At 38.5% G+C, this 19,187-nt stretch overlaps 1 protein-coding gene across 1 annotated transcript in view; it reads left to right on the plus strand.

Moving 5' to 3' along the window:
- The window catches only part of LOC140159973 (uncharacterized), a 161,872-nt gene that overhangs the window by 7,798 nt on the left and 134,887 nt on the right, over positions 1-19,187 (plus strand). The window contains exon 2 of the mRNA XM_072183240.1: positions 14,896-15,176. Coding sequence (XP_072039341.1) covers positions 14,896-15,176 — 281 coding nt within the window. The remainder of the gene's footprint in view (positions 1-14,895; positions 15,177-19,187) is intronic.

Raw genomic sequence — 19,187 nt, forward strand, 5'->3', positions numbered from 1 at the left:
TCATTATCGATACGTACCAATGCTGTTTCTAATGCACTGTGGAAGTTCCAATAAACAGACTGGTACTTTGAGTACATGGAGTTGTTATTCAGATAAGTTTGCAATTGGTTGATGGCAACGCGTCACAAGTTCGATTACTTTTACTAGAAACGGTAGGTTGAAGACAGGGCGGGAGTTTTTAATATACTTTGCATCCAGGCTAGTTTTCTTAATGGACAAACAAGCGCCTGTTTCAAACAGTAACACGCCGGATTGGAGGGATGAGTTCACAATTGAGGTGATTGATGGAATCATGAAAATCAGGTCTTCTATATATATAATAATTAGTGAAGCAGGCAGAGGTCCAACTGAAAATCTTTATAGCTGAGCGTTTGATGATCTTCTTCTGATGACAAGGCGTCAAATTGCGATAAGCGGCTCTTGCACTCGCGCTTAACATCAGCTAATAGAACAGGCTTAGAACAGACTGTGCGGTGGCAGACGCATCCAAAGCAAGGCGGACATTGCGAATTTTCTCGTCCAAACACTGACTAAAGCGACTGGCTAAGTCCTTTTTTGATTCGTGAGATCAGAAGGTAGCACTTTGGATGGTTTATACACAAAAAGCTTATCAAGCAGGCAGAAAAGTTGGCGAGAATCACACTCAGCTATCTGAAAACAATGATATTCAGTTTTGGCATCATCTAGTTTTGATCTTGATGTTGATACTGCCCAACACTCCTTGAGGACCCAGCAAACACAAAACGTTTTCGACATCATTCGCAAAAGGTTATAAAAGGTTGTCAGAAAACGTTTAAATGTCGGGTTATATAAAGGGTACATTAATGGTATAAAACGTTTTTATAACATTAAAAACATTTGTTGGTAATTTACTGCAGCAAACACAAATGTTTTACTGAAAACATTTAAATGTCGGGTTATATAAAGGGTATAAAAATGTTTTAATAACATTCCAAAAACATTTTTGAAAACTTGGTAAAAATCATTCTAAACAGAATGCTATTTTGGGGTTGAAAAAATATTTTGCAAAAAATGTTTGCCCAAAATATTTACAATAACGTTTTTAAAATGTTTTCACGACCTTTATATATAACCCGACATTTAAATGTTATTAAACGTTTTGTAAAAAACATTTCAAGAACATTTCTGTGTTTGCTGGGTGCAAATATTTTAACATAATGTTATTTAAGTGTTGACAAAATATTTGGCCAAAAATGTTTGCAAAAATAGTTTACAATGACATTTCGAAAACATTTTAAAAATATTGCTGTAGTGTGTTTTCATACAAAACGTTTTAAAACGATTTCATGACCTTTATATAACCCGACATTTTAATGTTATTAAAACGTTTTTACCTAAACCAAACCCCAAAATATAACTTATTTAAAACGTTCTAAAAACGTTTTTGTGTTTGCTGGGGAGTCACTCGGATAGGTTGTTATGCGCATGCATGCGGTTCGTGTAAATTAGTCTCTATTTATAGTATTTATAGTATAGTATTTTATAGTATATTTTATTCACACACAAATCGTGGCCCTCAGGCCAAATTACAAGTGGTTTACAATATTAAAAACAATGAAACATGAAAAAATACAGTATCAATATTAACAAGGAAAAATACAGCAACTGCTGTTGATAGAAAATAAAATATTGCACTTATTCAAGACATCATTCAAAAACATTATAAATACACACCATTAAAAGGCTAAAATTGCCTCAATATTTCCATATTTAAAAAGTCAGAATATGCAAAACAGTTCAGGGCATTTAGTTATTCAATAAATTGATAAAGTATGGAATAGCGCTGTTTTTGAAACGATCCACTTTCTTGCAGGTGTTGTTTTTAAATTGAGTGGGATCTGATATTTCAACCAAATTATTTGGTAGATCATTCCACTCGCGAACAGTTCTGAGTAGGAAGGCGTATTTGTAGACGTCTTTGTTGGCGTGAATTAATGTTGGTATGCAGAATGGTTGTGGAGCCGTGGTTGACGCAAAGGAGGCTGAAGCAGGTTTCCCGTTTCCGACGGGTAGGGATAGGTGACCGGATGCAGCTTTGTGGAGAACTGTGAGACGATGCATCGATGACTGGTTCTTCTGGTTTCAAGTGAAGCCAGGTCAAGGTCATGATCATCTGTCATTTTGGTGACACATCCCTTAGAGCGTGAGTGGTAATCACTCTGAATGAACCTCACTGCTCTCTTTTGAATCATTTCAATTTGATTTTTGGCTTTCTTAGTGTGTGGATCCCAACATAATGGAGCATATTCCACCAGTTGTCTGACTATGGTCTTATATGCCAGCTATATGCAAATGTTGTCTCATTTGCTCTCGGATCATTAAAATGAAACTGGTTACATAGAGAAATCAGGCCAATTTTCACTAAACGAGCTTCTACTGAATGAAATAAAAATATTCAATTAAAATCCCTTTCAGATTTTAAAAGTATACACATTCTTCTCACAAAATCCGTTCATAAAATGTGTTTAGAAGCTTTCATTTCTTAGGACGGGTCGTGTAAATGTTGCAAAATCACCCTTTTTTTACATGCGAAAGGGCAAAAATTAGCGTGAATCCCGTGAAATCTCGACATTCAAATCGCCCTCTCGCGGCTGCTGATGATCGATTTTTTTTCTCCCAAAATGAATTACAAAATTGATTATCTGCGCTAGAAGTATCTATAAAAACAATTCTGATTGGTCAAATATTATTTCCGGACCATTCAATAATGTAAAATAATATCCAATCGGTATGCGTGTTAGGAAATAGCCCATTAGCATGACGTCATCACGACATCCCGGATGCGTTGCTTGGGGACGCCGCCGCCATTACGCTTCAATCAGCTGATCGAAAGGACGTACTTCGCATCATTCCATTTAATTTTAACATTTCTTTGCGTTCAAAAAGATAGTTTTAGTTCTGACATACTATTTCAATTTCAATTAAAGTCATTTGCTGGTTCAACAGAGTGTTGAATCAAGGAAATATCGCATTTTTGTTTTTCCGTGGATGTCAAATCTCCCAACCGGACCAAGGCCAAGTCGACTCGAGCCGTGGAACTAGCCCTGTAGGGGTGTTGTTATGGTTTGATGTGTGCTGTATTTTTACGCTTACAGTGATATGGGGACCCGACACAAGTAAGTTTCTGTGGTATTTAAAATGTTGTTTTTTATAATGGAAAATTAATGTATTCGATTAATATATTTATATGAATACATGAAAATTGCAATGGATTTCAGTGCATGAGTGAAGTGCCGGAATTAAAGTTTATTTTAAGTATAAAAGTTTGTCGTGCATGTGATGTATGTGAATGAGTATTGCATGCCATGTCTGCCGAATTCGGCATCTCCATACAGTTTTGAGACGAAGTCCAAGAAAAATGCAGAATTCGGCAGACATACAAAAAGATTGGACAAAAAAGTTTTTAAAATTGGGTGTTTACTTTTAACGCAAAATGTTGTCCAGGGTTTATAGTGTCTTAATTTAGCATTAAAAAAAGTAATTCTTGTAATATTGTGTTTGGGGCAGTAATAATTATTAAATTTATTTTTTTTTTTTTTTGGGGGGATGCAGATTCTGCATAAATTTTTGGCAAGTCAAAAGGCAAAGGGGGGGGGGGCAATTTTGGTACCCATATTAATGCGATGGGGCGCCTTGTGAATAAAAGGCTAGTAGGAATTTAATAGTACGAAAACGCTTTAAAAAAATGCATCAATGTTTTCAAATTGGGATCCCAAAAATTTGGCGTGTGCAAAAAAAATTTTGATTTTTGGCAAGCAGTTTGGAAATTTTATCTAGGCTTGGGGGAATTGTTGCACAGCCCCTGTTGCACAGCCCCTGGAGTGCCTAGGCTAGGTTAAAATACTGCACATCAAGATGGCATTGCATCTTGCCCCCCCCCCCCAGTTTCCCCCACTTTTGAGGGGGAAAAAACCAAAATTACATAAATTTCCACTTTTTGCAGCAATTTTGTGCAAAATTTGTCGATTTTGCCCCCGAAAAAAAAAAAACCCTGCTGCCGCCACTGAATCAGATATCCTTTGATTTAAAAAATAAATACGGTAACCTTTTGTTTTGCTTTCCAGATCCAAGTGATGGAACGGTGTTCATCAAGATTAAAAGACCTGCCGAGGGTTGACTACAAAAAGCTTGCAACTGGTCCAGCTCTACTTAGTGACTGTGATAAACATTCAACACCAAAAGAGACATGGTCAACAAGAGATTTTTATAAACTAGAGGTGATTGACACCAAATTTGAAGACCAACTGTTATGCAAAGTTCATTACACTGGATGGGACAATAAATATGATGAATGGCGACCTGCAACTGACATTTTAGACATTCCTGAAGAGTTTTTGACCAGCACTGATGAAACAAAGCAATTATTTTTTATTAACTTACGGATTGCCATCAAGGAATCGTTGCATTGTCAACGAAAGGTGGACAGCCTAGTGGAGATACGTGTCCAAATACCAAAGGATTTGTTTACAGTTATTATTGCCAAAGCTAAGCCCCACAAGCGTGGACAATTTGTTGTGGATGATCTGCATGTTCTTGATGAACTCTTAGGTGACGATTGGAATTACAGGATCAATAACAAAAACAAAGACTTTGCATTTGTTTCTGAAAACCGGGTAATCCTGCGGTTATGTGAACGAGAACCACTTGTGGAATATACAAATGATGGCGTTATGATCTGCAGTCATCGGGGATTCGTTTTAGTGATGAAATTTGTCAGAGGACTTGGCAACAGAGCTGACTTCGACAACTTTACATGTATATGACTTAAATGGACACAATTGAATAGACTGGTGACATTTTGAATTTTAACCATATTCCATTTTGAATTTTAACCACATATCCCATGTTTATTCTGTATGCATTTGTTTCTAAAATTGTGTGTTGCCGAACCAAGAACTTGTGACTCTAATTGGATAATTATATTGTGTGACAGTCGCAGAGATGTCACATCTTGTTTCGTGATATCAGCTTTTTTAGATCCAAATTAGTGATCAATTATATTTCAAACCCATTTTGACATTTATCCCAAATTTGTAGTTTTTAGGCATTTTTCACAAATTGATTGATGCTCTTGCATTGTGATCAGCTTGTAATGGACAAGAATTACTAGTTTTTATAACTGCGCAATTTAATCAAGTCCCAACTTACGCCCGCGTAGGTCCACAAAAGCGTGCATCGGTCACGCATGCAAAACGCAGTCTGCGCCCAGCTGTATGAACATCATTCTTTATTAGCCCATGTTGTAATGAGCCCTGCCTGTTAAGAGCCTATTAGTGTGTTCATTGTATCTCTGTTTTAAAACAGTGTTGCAAAGCCATTCCAATTTACATTGTTGTAACTGACATATAATAGTAAGTACATGTGTAGCAATTAAGTATAATAACAGGCCTATTTATTTTGTACACATATTATATTGTGATCAGCAATTCTTAATTCCAAGATGGCATTGTCTAGCAAGGTCATTATAGTTCAGCTTCTTCTCACATTTATTTCAATGTCAATTGATGCAGCTCCACAGCCTTCAGAGATGTTTCCACACATGGTGAACCTTGACATAAATAATTTGTTAATTTACAATTTGGCAGTCAAAGATGTTCAAGATCCAAAATCTGTTGATAATGTAGAATCAGTGCTGAATACAATTTTAAGTAGGCATAAATTGAGTGCAGAGAAATTTGATCTCCATGATGTAGTAAAAACGTTTCAGTGCAAAATTAAGAAAATGATAGAACATGTTTCAAAAATGAGAAGTGCTGGTGGCAAATCATTGAAGAATTTGTTAGACAAATGGAGTAGGCCTAATTCAAAATATGATCTTAAATTACCTCACAAAACAGGCAGTCCAACAAAAAGGAAACTAGAGGATGATTTAGGCAATGAGCGGGCTAAACGACAGAAACTGGAATTAGATGTAGAGAACTTGCAAACAGAGGTGAATCAAAGCAAGCAGGAAAAAAATGAGCTTTTAAGGCAAATAGACAGGTTAAAGGATCCAATCAAGGAAAATCATGGTCTAAGAGGTAGAGCAAAAAATAAGAAAGACTACAAAAGGGCTCAAACATACAGGCATCGTGCAAAAAAAAATTGATGATATACGTACATCAGTAGACAGTAAAGTAAGACAAGCAGGGATGACACCAATTTGTTTAACAATGAGAGATGAAAATGGGAAGATAGTAAAAATGACATTTTCAAATGAAAATGATGATGCACATGAAGAGGTATCAGAGCAAGAAGTAGCAGATATGTTGTTCATCTTAGATGCGTTCAATATTCCTATCAAAGGTTACCATGAAATTGCGCAGCGCTATGACAATTTGCCAAGATTGGGAGCGATTCAGTCAAAGAAGTTTGAACTAAATAGTCAGTGCCCACTTAAAGATGTTGAGGCGGTGATAGGAGGTCAGCGTTTTACTGGTGTTGTGCGCTCCATTAAAGAAACTCTGCAGTCTGTTTTAGGAGATCCAGCCAGGGCACACCTAATAGAAAATGGGAGTGTAAAGATAAAGTTGAGTGGGGATGGAACACGTGCAGGAAAGAAGAAGCATCTTGTTAACTTTTCAATCACAATTATAGGGGAAGCAACATGCAAATCTGAACTAGGAAATTACCTAGTAGCAATTCTAAGGTGCCCTGAGAATAATACATGTTTGAAAGCAATTCTAGGGGATTTGATTGATGAATTTGAGAATCTCACATCGGTTAATGTCAATGGTCAAGAGATACTCATAGAAAAATTTCTTGGTGGTGATCTCAAGTTCCTCAATCAAATCATGGGAATTGGAGGGTTTGCGAGTAAATTTTCGTGTGTATGGTGCAAATGTCCAAAAGATGAACGCTTTGATATGAGTAAATTCTGGTCTATGAGTGACGCAACAAAAGGTGCTAGAACAATTGATGAAATTTGTAGGCTAGCAGGGAAAAGAAAAGACAATTTCAACTGCACAATGCAACCCTTGTTTCGGTCTGTACCACTTGTCAATGTTATTCCTGATACGTTGCATCTTTACATTCGCATTGCTGACCAGATGGTCTATCATATTATCAAATATCTTCAAGACCTTGACAACCATATCAAGCTAACCTCTGAAAATCTGTCCAAAATGAAGAATCTTGGGATGTTTAGAAAATTCATAGAAGACATAGGGATTTCAGATTGGTTTTTTACAGTTAAAGATGGCAAATTGGACTATGACTCATTTTCTGGACCAGAACATCGCATGATCATGGCAAAAATTCAGTTTGATGAGTTGATTCCAAACCATCCCAAATTAGAAGAAATCAAATTAATGTGGACAAACTTTGTGTCACTTATGGATCAACTGAATCAGGACATGACAGAAGAACAAATAGAAGAATTTGAAGAAGGTGCTAGAGATTGGGTCAAGTTATATGGGGGACATCTTTATTTGACAAAAGATGTTACCCCATACATGCATATTTTTGCTTGTCATCTGCCGGAAGCAATAAGAAGGCATGGGAACATTGTTGACTTCTGTCAGCAAGGGCTAGAAAAGCTCAACGATTTGGTTACCAAATGGTACTTTCGTTCCACAAATTATGATTCAACGGTACTTGCACAGATCATGCACAAACAGCACCGTTTACGAGTTTTGGAGGGCAAGTGTAGGCGTGCACCCAAATTTCAAATTACATGTACCAAGTGCAAGGTACAGGGGCACAATAAGCGTACTTGCAGTAGAGCAATCTAAGGGCACTAAACCATGTACATCATTGTGTATTTATTTTTTGTATATTTTTATACAGATACAAGGATTGAATGTATGTAAAATTGTGTACCAATAAAGGGCCTACATGTGTGTAGACAAAAATGACAAATTATTGTATAAGCTAAGAGTGAAAATAAAAAGCATGAACACTTCTCAGTTTGAGAATAATCAATACTCTTATTCTTAAGACACCATCCATTGCATGAAGATGCCATTAAAAATCTATGGAAACTTGTCAACTGAGATGCTAAATATTTCTGGACTTGGCTTAAGCTAGGAATTTAACTGCACATTCTGAATGTGTGCATATAAAAATGTTGTCTGGTGCTTTATAATACACATGTAGGCCTGCACTGAGGTTCTTATCATTTTCATTGTTTTCTATTTTTGTCATCATGTGATGTGCAAGTCAGTTTTAATAGTTTGTTGGACATTGTATAATTATGTCTTTGTAAAATATCACTACAATCAATGAAAAAAGACAGTGCTTTCATACTTCTTGAAGATGTTCATCAGGACTGTTCATGTTAAACTGGTATTTGTAATTTCATACAACTAGTCCAAAAATTTCCACTTACTTGCAGACGTTTCGGAAACTCACAGTTTCCTTTATCGATGCTATTGTTGCAGTTTCCGAAACGTCTGCAAGTAATTGGAAATTTTTGGACTAGTTGTATGAAATTACAAATACCAGTGCTTTCATACATACATGTATAAGAGATGGTATTTTAAATATTATTATCATCACTTTCACTTTATGTGACAATGTGCCATACCCACAAACCTTGAGGTGGTGTTTTTTAATTCGGATATTATTGTTTTACTGTTTTATGTTTGGTGCTATAGGTTTACCATAACAGTGCTCATAACAAGTTATATTATTCATTTAATTTATGGTAGGGCAAGTAAGAATAAAAGCATGTTTCGTCCAGGTTTATTGAAAAATATGTATAGGCCTATATGGCCATATTTGCACTCTCAATTAGTGCATACAATAAATACCTGAAAAAATTCATTGTTCTGATAGGTATAGGCCCCTCTAGTGATCATGAACCTTCCAGAAATGTTTTGTTGTATTACCAAGGCTATAGAAATCTTCCTAGACATCTTTTTGTAACAGTAATATAACTCATTCTATAATTGAAGCAGCCTCTAGGAAGTGAGAGGGGAAGAGAAACATGTTTTGTTTTTTATTTGGCCTTATTATTACTTTATCATGCAAACCTTGATTATGAACTGCTTACATGCCTCCATATAAATGTGATACATGTTAGTTGAATATATTTTGGTGCTGGTTTTAAAACTAATATTTATTACATGTTTTTAAAACTTTTTCAACTCTTTTTTTTATTTATTAACTATATTTTTATTATGTATATAATATATATCAGTATTAACATTTCTGTGCAACTGTGAATAAAAGTTTGTAAGAAACAGAAAACCAACACATTTTAAACTACTATTTATTACATGTTTTTAAAACTTTTTCAACTCCTTTTTTATTTTATTAAAACTATTTATTTTTGATGTATATCAGTATTAACATTTCTGTGCAGCTGTGAAAAAATTGTAGTAATAAAAGTTTGTAAGAAACAGAAAACCAACACATTTTAAACTACTATTTATTACATGTTTTTAAAACTTTTTCAACTCCTTTTTTATTTTATTAAAACTATATATTTTATTTTTGATGTGTATCAGTATTAACATTTCTGTGCAACTGTGAAAAAATTGTAGTAATAAAAGTTTGTAAGAAACAGAAAACCAACACATGCTTCGTGACCAGTTTGTGAATATTGATTGTGTTTTCCCCCTCCAATTTACCCATGCACAACAATGGAGTGGTCCTAATTGCAAACTCCCTGGGTGTGCTTATGCATTATTGATCAAGCCTAATCTCCTGTGCAATGACCCAGTGAATTGTGTACATAGAACTTTGCACTGTGTGTGGATGAGGAGGTCTTTATCAAATGAGACAATACTGCCAAAACGTTTCCATATGCTTTGGTGCTTTTAGGACAAGAGTGTAAGTTCCTTTTAATGAAACCAAGCGACCTGTGTGCTGATGCTGTGATGTTGTTTATGTGCTTTATATGCTAGTGCCTTCTTATAGTGGCTACACTCCTCGCGAACTGAAGTTGCTCTTTGTCAACAGCAAGTTGAGTTAACTTATTTGCCATCTGCGCACAAGGCGTCGCTTTTTGTCTCGCCTGAATGTTCAGGGAGAGACTTAGTAATCACTATGGTGTGTGTGTGTCCGTGTGTGTGTGTGTGTGTGTGTGTGTGTGCGTGTGTGCGTGTGTGCGTGTGTGCGTTCGGAAAAAGCTTGTGAACGCGTTATCTTGAGAACCGTAAGTGCTATGATGATGAAACTTTATAGGGGGTAGCATGACCAGAGGGTGTCGACCTGATTAGATTTTGAGCGCAAAATATGGTAATTAAGTACCTAATTTGCATAATTTATGCGTAATAAGCAAAATACCTTGTGAACAGATTATCTGGAGATCCGTATGGGGTACAGTGACGTAACTTGGTGGGGAGTAGCGTGGCCAGATGTTCTCGACCTGATTAGATTTTCAGCGCAAAATATGCTAATTAAGTACCTAATTTGCATAATTTATGCGTATTTGATGCGTATCAAGCAAAAAAACCCTTGTGAACAGCTTATCTGGAGATCCGTATGGGGTACAGTGACGTAACTTGGTGGGGAGTAGCGTGGCCAGATGTTCTCGACCTGATTAGATTTTCAGCGCAAAATATGCTAATTAAGTACCTAATTTGCATAATTTATGCGTATTTGATGCGTATCAAGCAAAAAAACCCTTGTGAACAGCTTATCTGGAGATCCGTATGGGGTACAGTGACATAACTTGGTGAGGAGTAGCGGGGCCAGAGGTTCTCGACCTGATTAGATTTTGAGCGTAAAATATGGTAATTAAGTACCTAATTTGCATAATATATGCGTAATAAGCAAAATACCTTGTGAACAGATTATCTGGAGATCCGTATGGGGTACAGTGACGTAACTTGGTGGGGAGTTGCGTGGCCAGAGGTACTCGACCTGATTAGATTTTCATGAGGTCAAAGGTCACATACAAGGTCAAAGGTCAACTGAGGTCACCAAATCTTTTAATAATTAATTTTCAACTGTGCATCACATATCCCAATAACAGCTTGATCGGTCATGTAATTAAGGAAATATGACGACTTTAAGATAGTCGCTTTCTTTGTAAAGTATAGCAAAGTAGCACTTTCAATGCGTGATAACTCGTAAAGGAAGCATCTTTCTGTTTTGATTTATTTGATGAAATAGTTCTTTGGTATTGCCAAATTTGATTTTTCAGCGCAACATACTTTTTCCAATTTCGTGAGGTCAAAGGTCACATACAAGGTCAAAGGTCAACTGAGGTCACCAAATCTTTTAACAATTAATTTTCAACTGTGCATCACATATCCCAATAACAGCTTGATCGGTCATGTAATTAAGGAAATATGACGACTTTAAGATAGTCGCTTTCCATGTAAAGTATAGCAAAGTAGCACTTTCAATGAGTGATAACTCGTAAAGGAAGCATCTTTCTGTTTTGATTTATTACTTTGATGAAATAGTTCTTTGATTTTGCCAAATTTTTGGAAGGTCATTACGGGGTCATCCGAGGTCACTCAGGGGTCATCTGAGGTCAAGTTATTAAAAACTCGTATGGGCATGAAACTTGGTGGGTACAGTCATCATTTAAAGCCAAATTTTTGGAAGGTCATTTTGGGGTCACCAGGGGTCATCTGAGGTCAAATTAGTAAAAACTGTCGTATGGACATGAAACTTGGTGGGTACAGTCAACATTTAAAGCCAAATTTTTGGAAGGTCATTTTGGGGTCACCAGGGGTCATCTGAGGTCAAATTAGTAAAAACTGTCGTATGGACATGAAACTTGGTGGGTACAGTCAACATTTTAAGCCAAATTTTTGGAAGGTCATTTCGGGGTCATCTGAGGTCAAATTAGTAAAAACTGTTGGATGGACATGGAACTTGGTGGGTACAGTCAACATTTAAAGCCAAATATTTGGAAGGTAATTTCAGAGTCACCAGGGGTCATCTGAGGACAAATTAGTAAAAACTCGTATGGGCATGAAACTTGATGGGTACAGTCAACATTTAAAGCCAAATTTTTGGAAGGTCATTTCGAGGCCACCAGGGGTCATCTGAGGTCAAATTAGTAAAAACTGTCGTATGGGCATGAAACTTAGCACGAGGGTACAGTCAACATTTAGAGCCAAAATTTTAGAAGGTCATTTCAGGGCCACCAGGGGTCATCTGAGGTCATATTAGTAAAAACTGTTGCATGGGCATGAAACTTGGTGGGTACAGTTACCATTGGCCAGATAATCGTGCCCAGCCGATAACCGCCAAATTCATTTACCTCTCTACCAACAGTTATCGCAAAAGCAGGCGGTCACAAAAGCAGGCGAGACTCGTGGTTCGAGAACCGCCTTTTTTAAGTTTGCATTTTTTAATTTGTAAATTTAAACTTATGATCTCAACACAAAATTAAGACGTACCTCAAATTTTCGGTCACAACTTTGACCTTCATCTGGAGACTGGCAACCCAAGTTTGGGATCAGTGACCTTTTGGACACTTGACCCCAAAACCCGGTCGTACACTCTGGGTAACTTGTATCGGCCCCCGTCGCGGTTGAGAGATGGTTGGTTGACTCTGATGTAAATTGACTCCTTCACACCCCTTTCAAAGTATCTAGCGTCCCGGTCGAGGATTTTGACCTCATCCAAATCAACTTGGTGGCCGGGGGATTCAATGTGGATGTGCTGGGAGACTTCTGACGAGGTAGTACTCGGACGACGGTGTTCTGAGAATCTGGTTTTCAAAGATCTTTCAGTCTCACCAATGTAAGATTCTGAACACTGGTCCCTCAGGGTTTTCCCCTGACAGGGGATGTAATAAATTGGTCCGGTAATGTCTTTCTTCTCAGTTTTGTCTTTAGGTGAGACAAGTAACTGCCTCAGAGTTTGAGTGGGTTTAAAACAAACTCTGATACCGTAGGTCACTCGCATTCCTCGACACTCATACAGTCATCCAAGAGGACGGTACGCTAAAAATCAAAATCTATAGGAAACCGACCCACACGGATCAATACTTGAACTTTGATTCAAATCATCCTGTCCAGCATAAACTGGGTGTAATCCAGACTCTTCACCACAGAGCGGACAGTATCATATCTGAGCAAGAGGACATTAACAGTGCATTAAAGAAGTGCGGTTATCCGAACTGGTCCTTTGACAAAGCTAAGAAAGCAAAAGAAGTGAAATCTAAGAACAGTAACCGGAAGAATACAAACGTTGAGACAAAAGGACAAGTAGTTTTGCCATACGTTAAAGGAACTTCCGAAGCCCGACGAAGAATCTTCGGCACCTACGGTATCAGAGTTTGTTTTAAACCCACTCAAACTCTGAGGCAGCTACTTGTCTCACCTAAAGACAAAACTGAGAAGAAAGACATTACCAGACCAATTTATTACATCCCCTGTCAGGGGAAACCCCTGAGGGGCCTGTGTTCAGAATCTTACATTGGTGAGACTGAAAGATCTTTGAAATGAACCAGATTCTCAGAACACCGTCGTCCGAGTACTACCTCGTCGGAAGTCTCCCAGCACATCCACATTGAATCTCCCGGCCACCAAGTTGATTTGGATGAGGTCAAAATCCTTGACCGGGACGCTAGATACTTTGAAAGGGGTGTGAAGGAGTCAATTTACATCAGAGTCAACCAACCATCTCTCAACCGCGACGGGGACCGATACAAGTTACCCAGAGTGTACGACCGGGTTTTGGTGTCAAGTGTCCAAAAGGTCACTGATCCCAAACTTGGGTTGCCAGTCTCCAGATGAAGGTCAAAGTTGTGACCGAAAATTTGAGGTACGTCTTAATTTTGTGTTGAGATCATAAGTTTAAATTTACAATTATGAAGTCTACCAACACAGATGAACTTTCATGCTAATAACCTTTTAAAGACAGTTTTGGCATGCTGTATACAAAAATCATGATTTCCAAATATCCACAATTGCAACGTCCATTACCCCACACGCTAATGTGTACCACATGATGATGTCATTGATGCGATTCCACATGGTTGGCTGCTTGTAACAAAAAATGTAACACAATTTCTGAACACTTATCATACCCATAGCTGTCTATGTGTGAAAATTTGACGTATAGAGATTGTCTAGTGAAATGTGTGTGATACTTTCCGTATAAAAACAACATTGCGATTTCACTTGGACACCAACGTTGAATAAAACGCACGGGTTACGTGGAAATATGCTGATTTTACCGCCAGATGATTAGTAGGGCTGATGATGCGTTCAGGATTGGACGTGAAAATTTCCCCCACTCAAAAAATAGTAAGTCCAGTTGACTAGATTATAGTTCAAATATCATTAATGCTGATTTTACGACATGTCGAATTTCATGCAACGCGCCTAATTTTCACCACGGAAAAAAAATCTCAATTTGAAAAATACAATTAAGTTTAAACAGCATGTTAACCTCGGTTTTAGTCAAATCAAAAGCATGCTGTATTGAATTAGGCAGAAGAACCGGTTACCATTAAATTTTCAATCGCATCGCCCTCTATTGAACAGATCAGATGTTAGTCTTTGTTCCAGCCGCCTTGTTCTCCTTCGTAACGAATGAGCACAATCCAGTTTGGAACCGAGACTAGCAATATTTAACGCCGTTTCAAACGTCGTATAAACAGACGGGCCCATGGATAGGCCACGCACCGTACATGTATAATAATGTAGCATCGCAATCTCTCTATTATAGACTATAGCCTCACGGTATATAAGCACTTATCCCAAATCGAAACATAAAAAAAGGGCCGAATGCTACTTTTTGTAGGCCTATGTAGTCACCAAATTATGTGCTCTTTTTTAGACCATAACATAGGCTCCCACAGACTTAATTATGGGAGGGGACAGCAAATGGGGTCTGGCCTTATAGGAGCCCCTGTGGGAGCTCTATCGTACTTGCCCATGACCACCAGAAAATCCCCCAGGTCCGTTCCGGAACCACTGCGTAATTTATTATTATATGTTTTTAAAAGATTTTTAATGGATTTGATACTTTCAGATAACCATCATGGTTCGCTCCAGCTGGTTAGGAACCAGGTCTGAGGCAGCAGAATGTGCAAACAGTAATTCAGCAGTGAATACAGTGCCTACTGAATCTCTTTACTGTAAGACTGGTAATTGTAATGGTGCTGATAGTACGGGTAAGCTATTTCAATCACAATCTAACACGTGTACGGACTACAACGGCCTGCTGTCATATGCATCAATGGAGGAAATATTTCAAACCTCAACCGCCACACTACCTGTAGGAAGCACTTACGAATTGGGGTCACAGATATCGTAAGTACAGTCATTATTCCATGGTACAGTTCCCCGGGGAAGTTATTGTTTGAAAATACCAAAATCGAGACATTTTAGGTTTCCAATTATAAAAACAGATCCCGGAGACAGATGCACGTGACAGGCCTGTAACCCTTTTGGCATTTCTATAAGGAATTTCTAAAATCTGGTATATGCTCATTTTTTTCACCCGCGGGTTGATTTCTTTGACTTTAGCCAGACACTCGACTTGTTCAGTATCAGAAATGTCTGCTATAGACGAATCTCATTTCACGCATTCTTACACCTCACTGGCAGCCATAACTGGGTCCCCGTCGGCTACTATACATCCAAAATGTGAAATGATTCCAGCGGGCTGCAACGTTCATTGTTCTATTGTGTCTTATTAGAGTGCTGACATATTGGAAAATGTTGCCAATCAATATTCATGAGAGTGTACATTCAACGTCCAGTTTTCGAAATTGGGTGACTTGTGCTTGGCAGGTGCGAAATACATCTGACTGGGCTCTTTAATTACGTAACGCACAACGGCATTGATGTCATCGAATGGCTGCTTAGTGCTGTTATGTGTTAAGTTTTATAATAATAATTATTACATTAATTTTCCTTCCTTTTCTTTCTCTGTACTTATTCTTTCCTATGCATACACTAACTTTATCACTCCCTCGCTATCCTTCTCTCTTGCCTTCTTCCCCTCTTTCTTTTCTTTTTTGTCCTCTCTCACTCTCCCTGTCATTCCAATATAAATATGTCCTTATCTTTCTATTATTTTATTTACTTCTCATTATTTCTTTCTCTTCATTTGTCCTCTTTCTCCCTTCCTGTAGGCCCCCCCCATTCTCCATATCCCTCCTCCCCTTTTCCTCCCCTTTTCCTCCCTCATATCCCTCTCAAGACTTCTCACAGGGAAAATCTGCCCCACCCTTCCACCGCCGCTATTTCTATGCCAATCTCCTTCTTAAAATTAAAATAAATGGACATTTGTGAAAAAAAAAACCCCTTTAGGCTGCGTTCACATAGAAGTATACTATTCGGGTATACGGTGCACGTTTTGCAGGTTCACGCGTATAGCTTAAATCGAGCAAGGCAATTTCATAGTACCGGGTCACATAAGGCTACGATCGCATAGAAGTATACTATTCGGGTATACGATGCACGTTTTGCAGGTGGACGCGTATAGCTTAAATCGAGCAAGGTAATTTCATAGTACCGGGACACATAAGAGCTATTCGAAAAGGCCGTATACCTGCGTTTAGTATAGTATAGTGGGAATCGCGCGTGTTCGATTTTAGTGCAGCGTATACCGTCCAAATTTTAAAAACCTAAACCATATGTGGGTAAATTCATTTTTTAATAGATGCACTACCTAATTCTGCACATTATGACACATCATTGAATGCAATGTGACCTCAAGAAGTAAAGTTACAAGCATTTGATAAGACGAAGAAAATGGGTAAACTGACATACTCGCTGTTCGCTATATGAAATACGCTCATTCGATCAGGCTGAGTTCGGCTGAGTTCACATAGTATACTCCTATATGAACTCAGCCTGATCGAATGAGCGTATTTCGTATAGCGAATACCGTATACCGTATACTTCTATGTGAACTCAGCCTTATAGGCCTATACTTATACTTACATGTATACGCAATGATTACCATTAGGCTGCGTTCACATAGAAGTATACTATTCGGGTATACGGTGCACGTTTTACAGGTGCACGCGTATATAGTTCAATCGAGCAAGGCAATTTCATAGCACCGGGTCACATAAGGCTACGATCGCATAGAAGTATACTATTCGGGTATACGATGCACGTTTTGCAGGTGCACGCGTATAGATTAAATCGAGCAAGGTAATTTCATAGTACCGGGCACAGTGTCTTCGACCCTATATCTTCATGGCAGGAATCGCCATGGTAGGTTAAATCCACAGCCACGATTAGCCATTTGGTTCAAACCTTTAAAGCTCTTTTAAACTAATAATTAGTCGGGGGACATAACTAAGGCTACTCACAATAGCCGGGTAATCGATCTTGGTTGTGCGTGATTAAGCTTGTATACCCCATTGAGGTCAATGGTCATCGACTTTTGTACTGCCTACAGTGAGTGCAGCTGTACTACACGCTGCACGCTGTAGTCCATAACAGGACCAACACAATATAAAATGGTCAAATTTTGAGTTCAAAGCGCACGGCCAATTTTCAAAGCGCATTCTAGCGACTATCCCCGCGACTATCATATCTGTTCAACACGTATTTCCAAGTTTATGAGACCAAATCTGGTTTCTTGAGAAAAAAATCATGACGGGAGATATTCATCATTTTCTAACCCGGTATCAGAAGATTTTCGTCTGATATCAAAATCGTGCATAGCAATTCACGTGTATCGATCCCGTGTATTCATTTTAGTGTCCCTTCTGCACCAAATAATTATTAGCCAGGCGGTGTCGGTGTGCCGGGTCACATAAGAGCTATTCGAAAAGGCCGTATACCTGCGTATAGTATAGTGGGAATCGCGCGTGTTCGATTTTAGTGCAGCGTATACCGTCCAAATTTTAAAAACCTAAACCATATGTGGGCAAATTCATTTTTTTAATAGATGCACTATCTAATTCTGCACATTATGACACCTCATTGAATGCAATGTGACCTCAAGAAGTAAAGTTACAAGCATTTGATAAGACGAAGAAAATGGGTAAACTGACATACTCGCTATTCGCTATACGAAATACGCTCATTCGATCAGGCTGAGTTCACATAGTATACTCCTATATGAACTCAGCCTGATCGAATGAGCGTATTTCGTATAGCGAATACCGTATACCGTATACTTCTATGTGAACTCAGCCTTGTAGAATGTGGACCTGGCAGCTAATACATTCTGATGTGTAGTCGATCAGCAGGGCATTCAATTTATTTAAATGAAGCGCCTAAAGTCAGGTGGGTGATAAAAAGATTATATCGACAACTAAAGCCTCCTTTATAGACTTCAGACCCGTACAAGCGCACATTTGGGATTAGACCCGCCCTCGGGTCCATGGATAACGACTAGTACTGTAGACTATATAACATTAAAATCAACCCAATACACGGACCCCCCAATATGTTGGCAATACGCCTTCCAAATCCTAGTACTTTGTGGGAATTCACTTTTACTGATCCTGGGTCACGCGATCTTTCTATATACCACGTCCATGTTCTCACTACATTAACGTTTGTGTAAGCGACTAAAACAACGATATTGTATCCGACCAATCAACGCAGCTTGGCAGCGCGGGGATATTTGAAGAGGCTTCCCTAGCTAAATAATGTGCAAACATTTGCAAACTGCACGCGATAATATACGCAATATGGACAGTCCGAGTCGAGTGGTTGCCTTTTATTATTGCGGGTACCATGGGTCTATCAGACGCGTGCCAGTTTAGTCTCGGTCCCAGCCGATTTGTGCTCCTTCGTCACTAAACAAATAGTGACGAAGGAGCACAAATCGGCTGGGACCCAGACAAGTGCCAGTTGAGCTCAATACCTCTCAGTTGTTGACAAGTGTCCCATCCGATCTTGCGTCACATCCCGCGGCATAGCTTTGTGCTACCATATTTGATTTGAAACTGGGGCGGGGCTTTCGTAATTGACATCGGAATCACCGGGCTTCATTGAATGATTATTTGGAAGGGAGATCTCAAACAGATTGGACCAGTCGAGGAATCAGCGCTCAATGGACTTTCGGGTTCACTAATAATTATTAATACGAGTATGTTTCTATATTGCTGCATGGTTGACTGTGTGTAGGCCTAATCAGTGGCGTCGATTTGTGGATGAAGAGGAATGGGTTTTGGGCATTGAGAACACTAAGGGGGGGTTACAGGACTTTGGCATTTTTTCATAGGGCATTATGTAATTATTTATTGTTACATTATCCAGAGATGGAACCGAACCGAGAGTGTGGGTCAGTCTAATTTAGGATACGTAATAACAATGGTACCACTTTACACATGACTGCCCTTACAC

This window comes from Amphiura filiformis, chromosome 9, assembly GCF_039555335.1.
Source record: "Amphiura filiformis chromosome 9, Afil_fr2py, whole genome shotgun sequence".
Classification (NCBI taxonomy): domain Eukaryota; kingdom Metazoa; phylum Echinodermata; class Ophiuroidea; order Amphilepidida; family Amphiuridae; genus Amphiura; species Amphiura filiformis.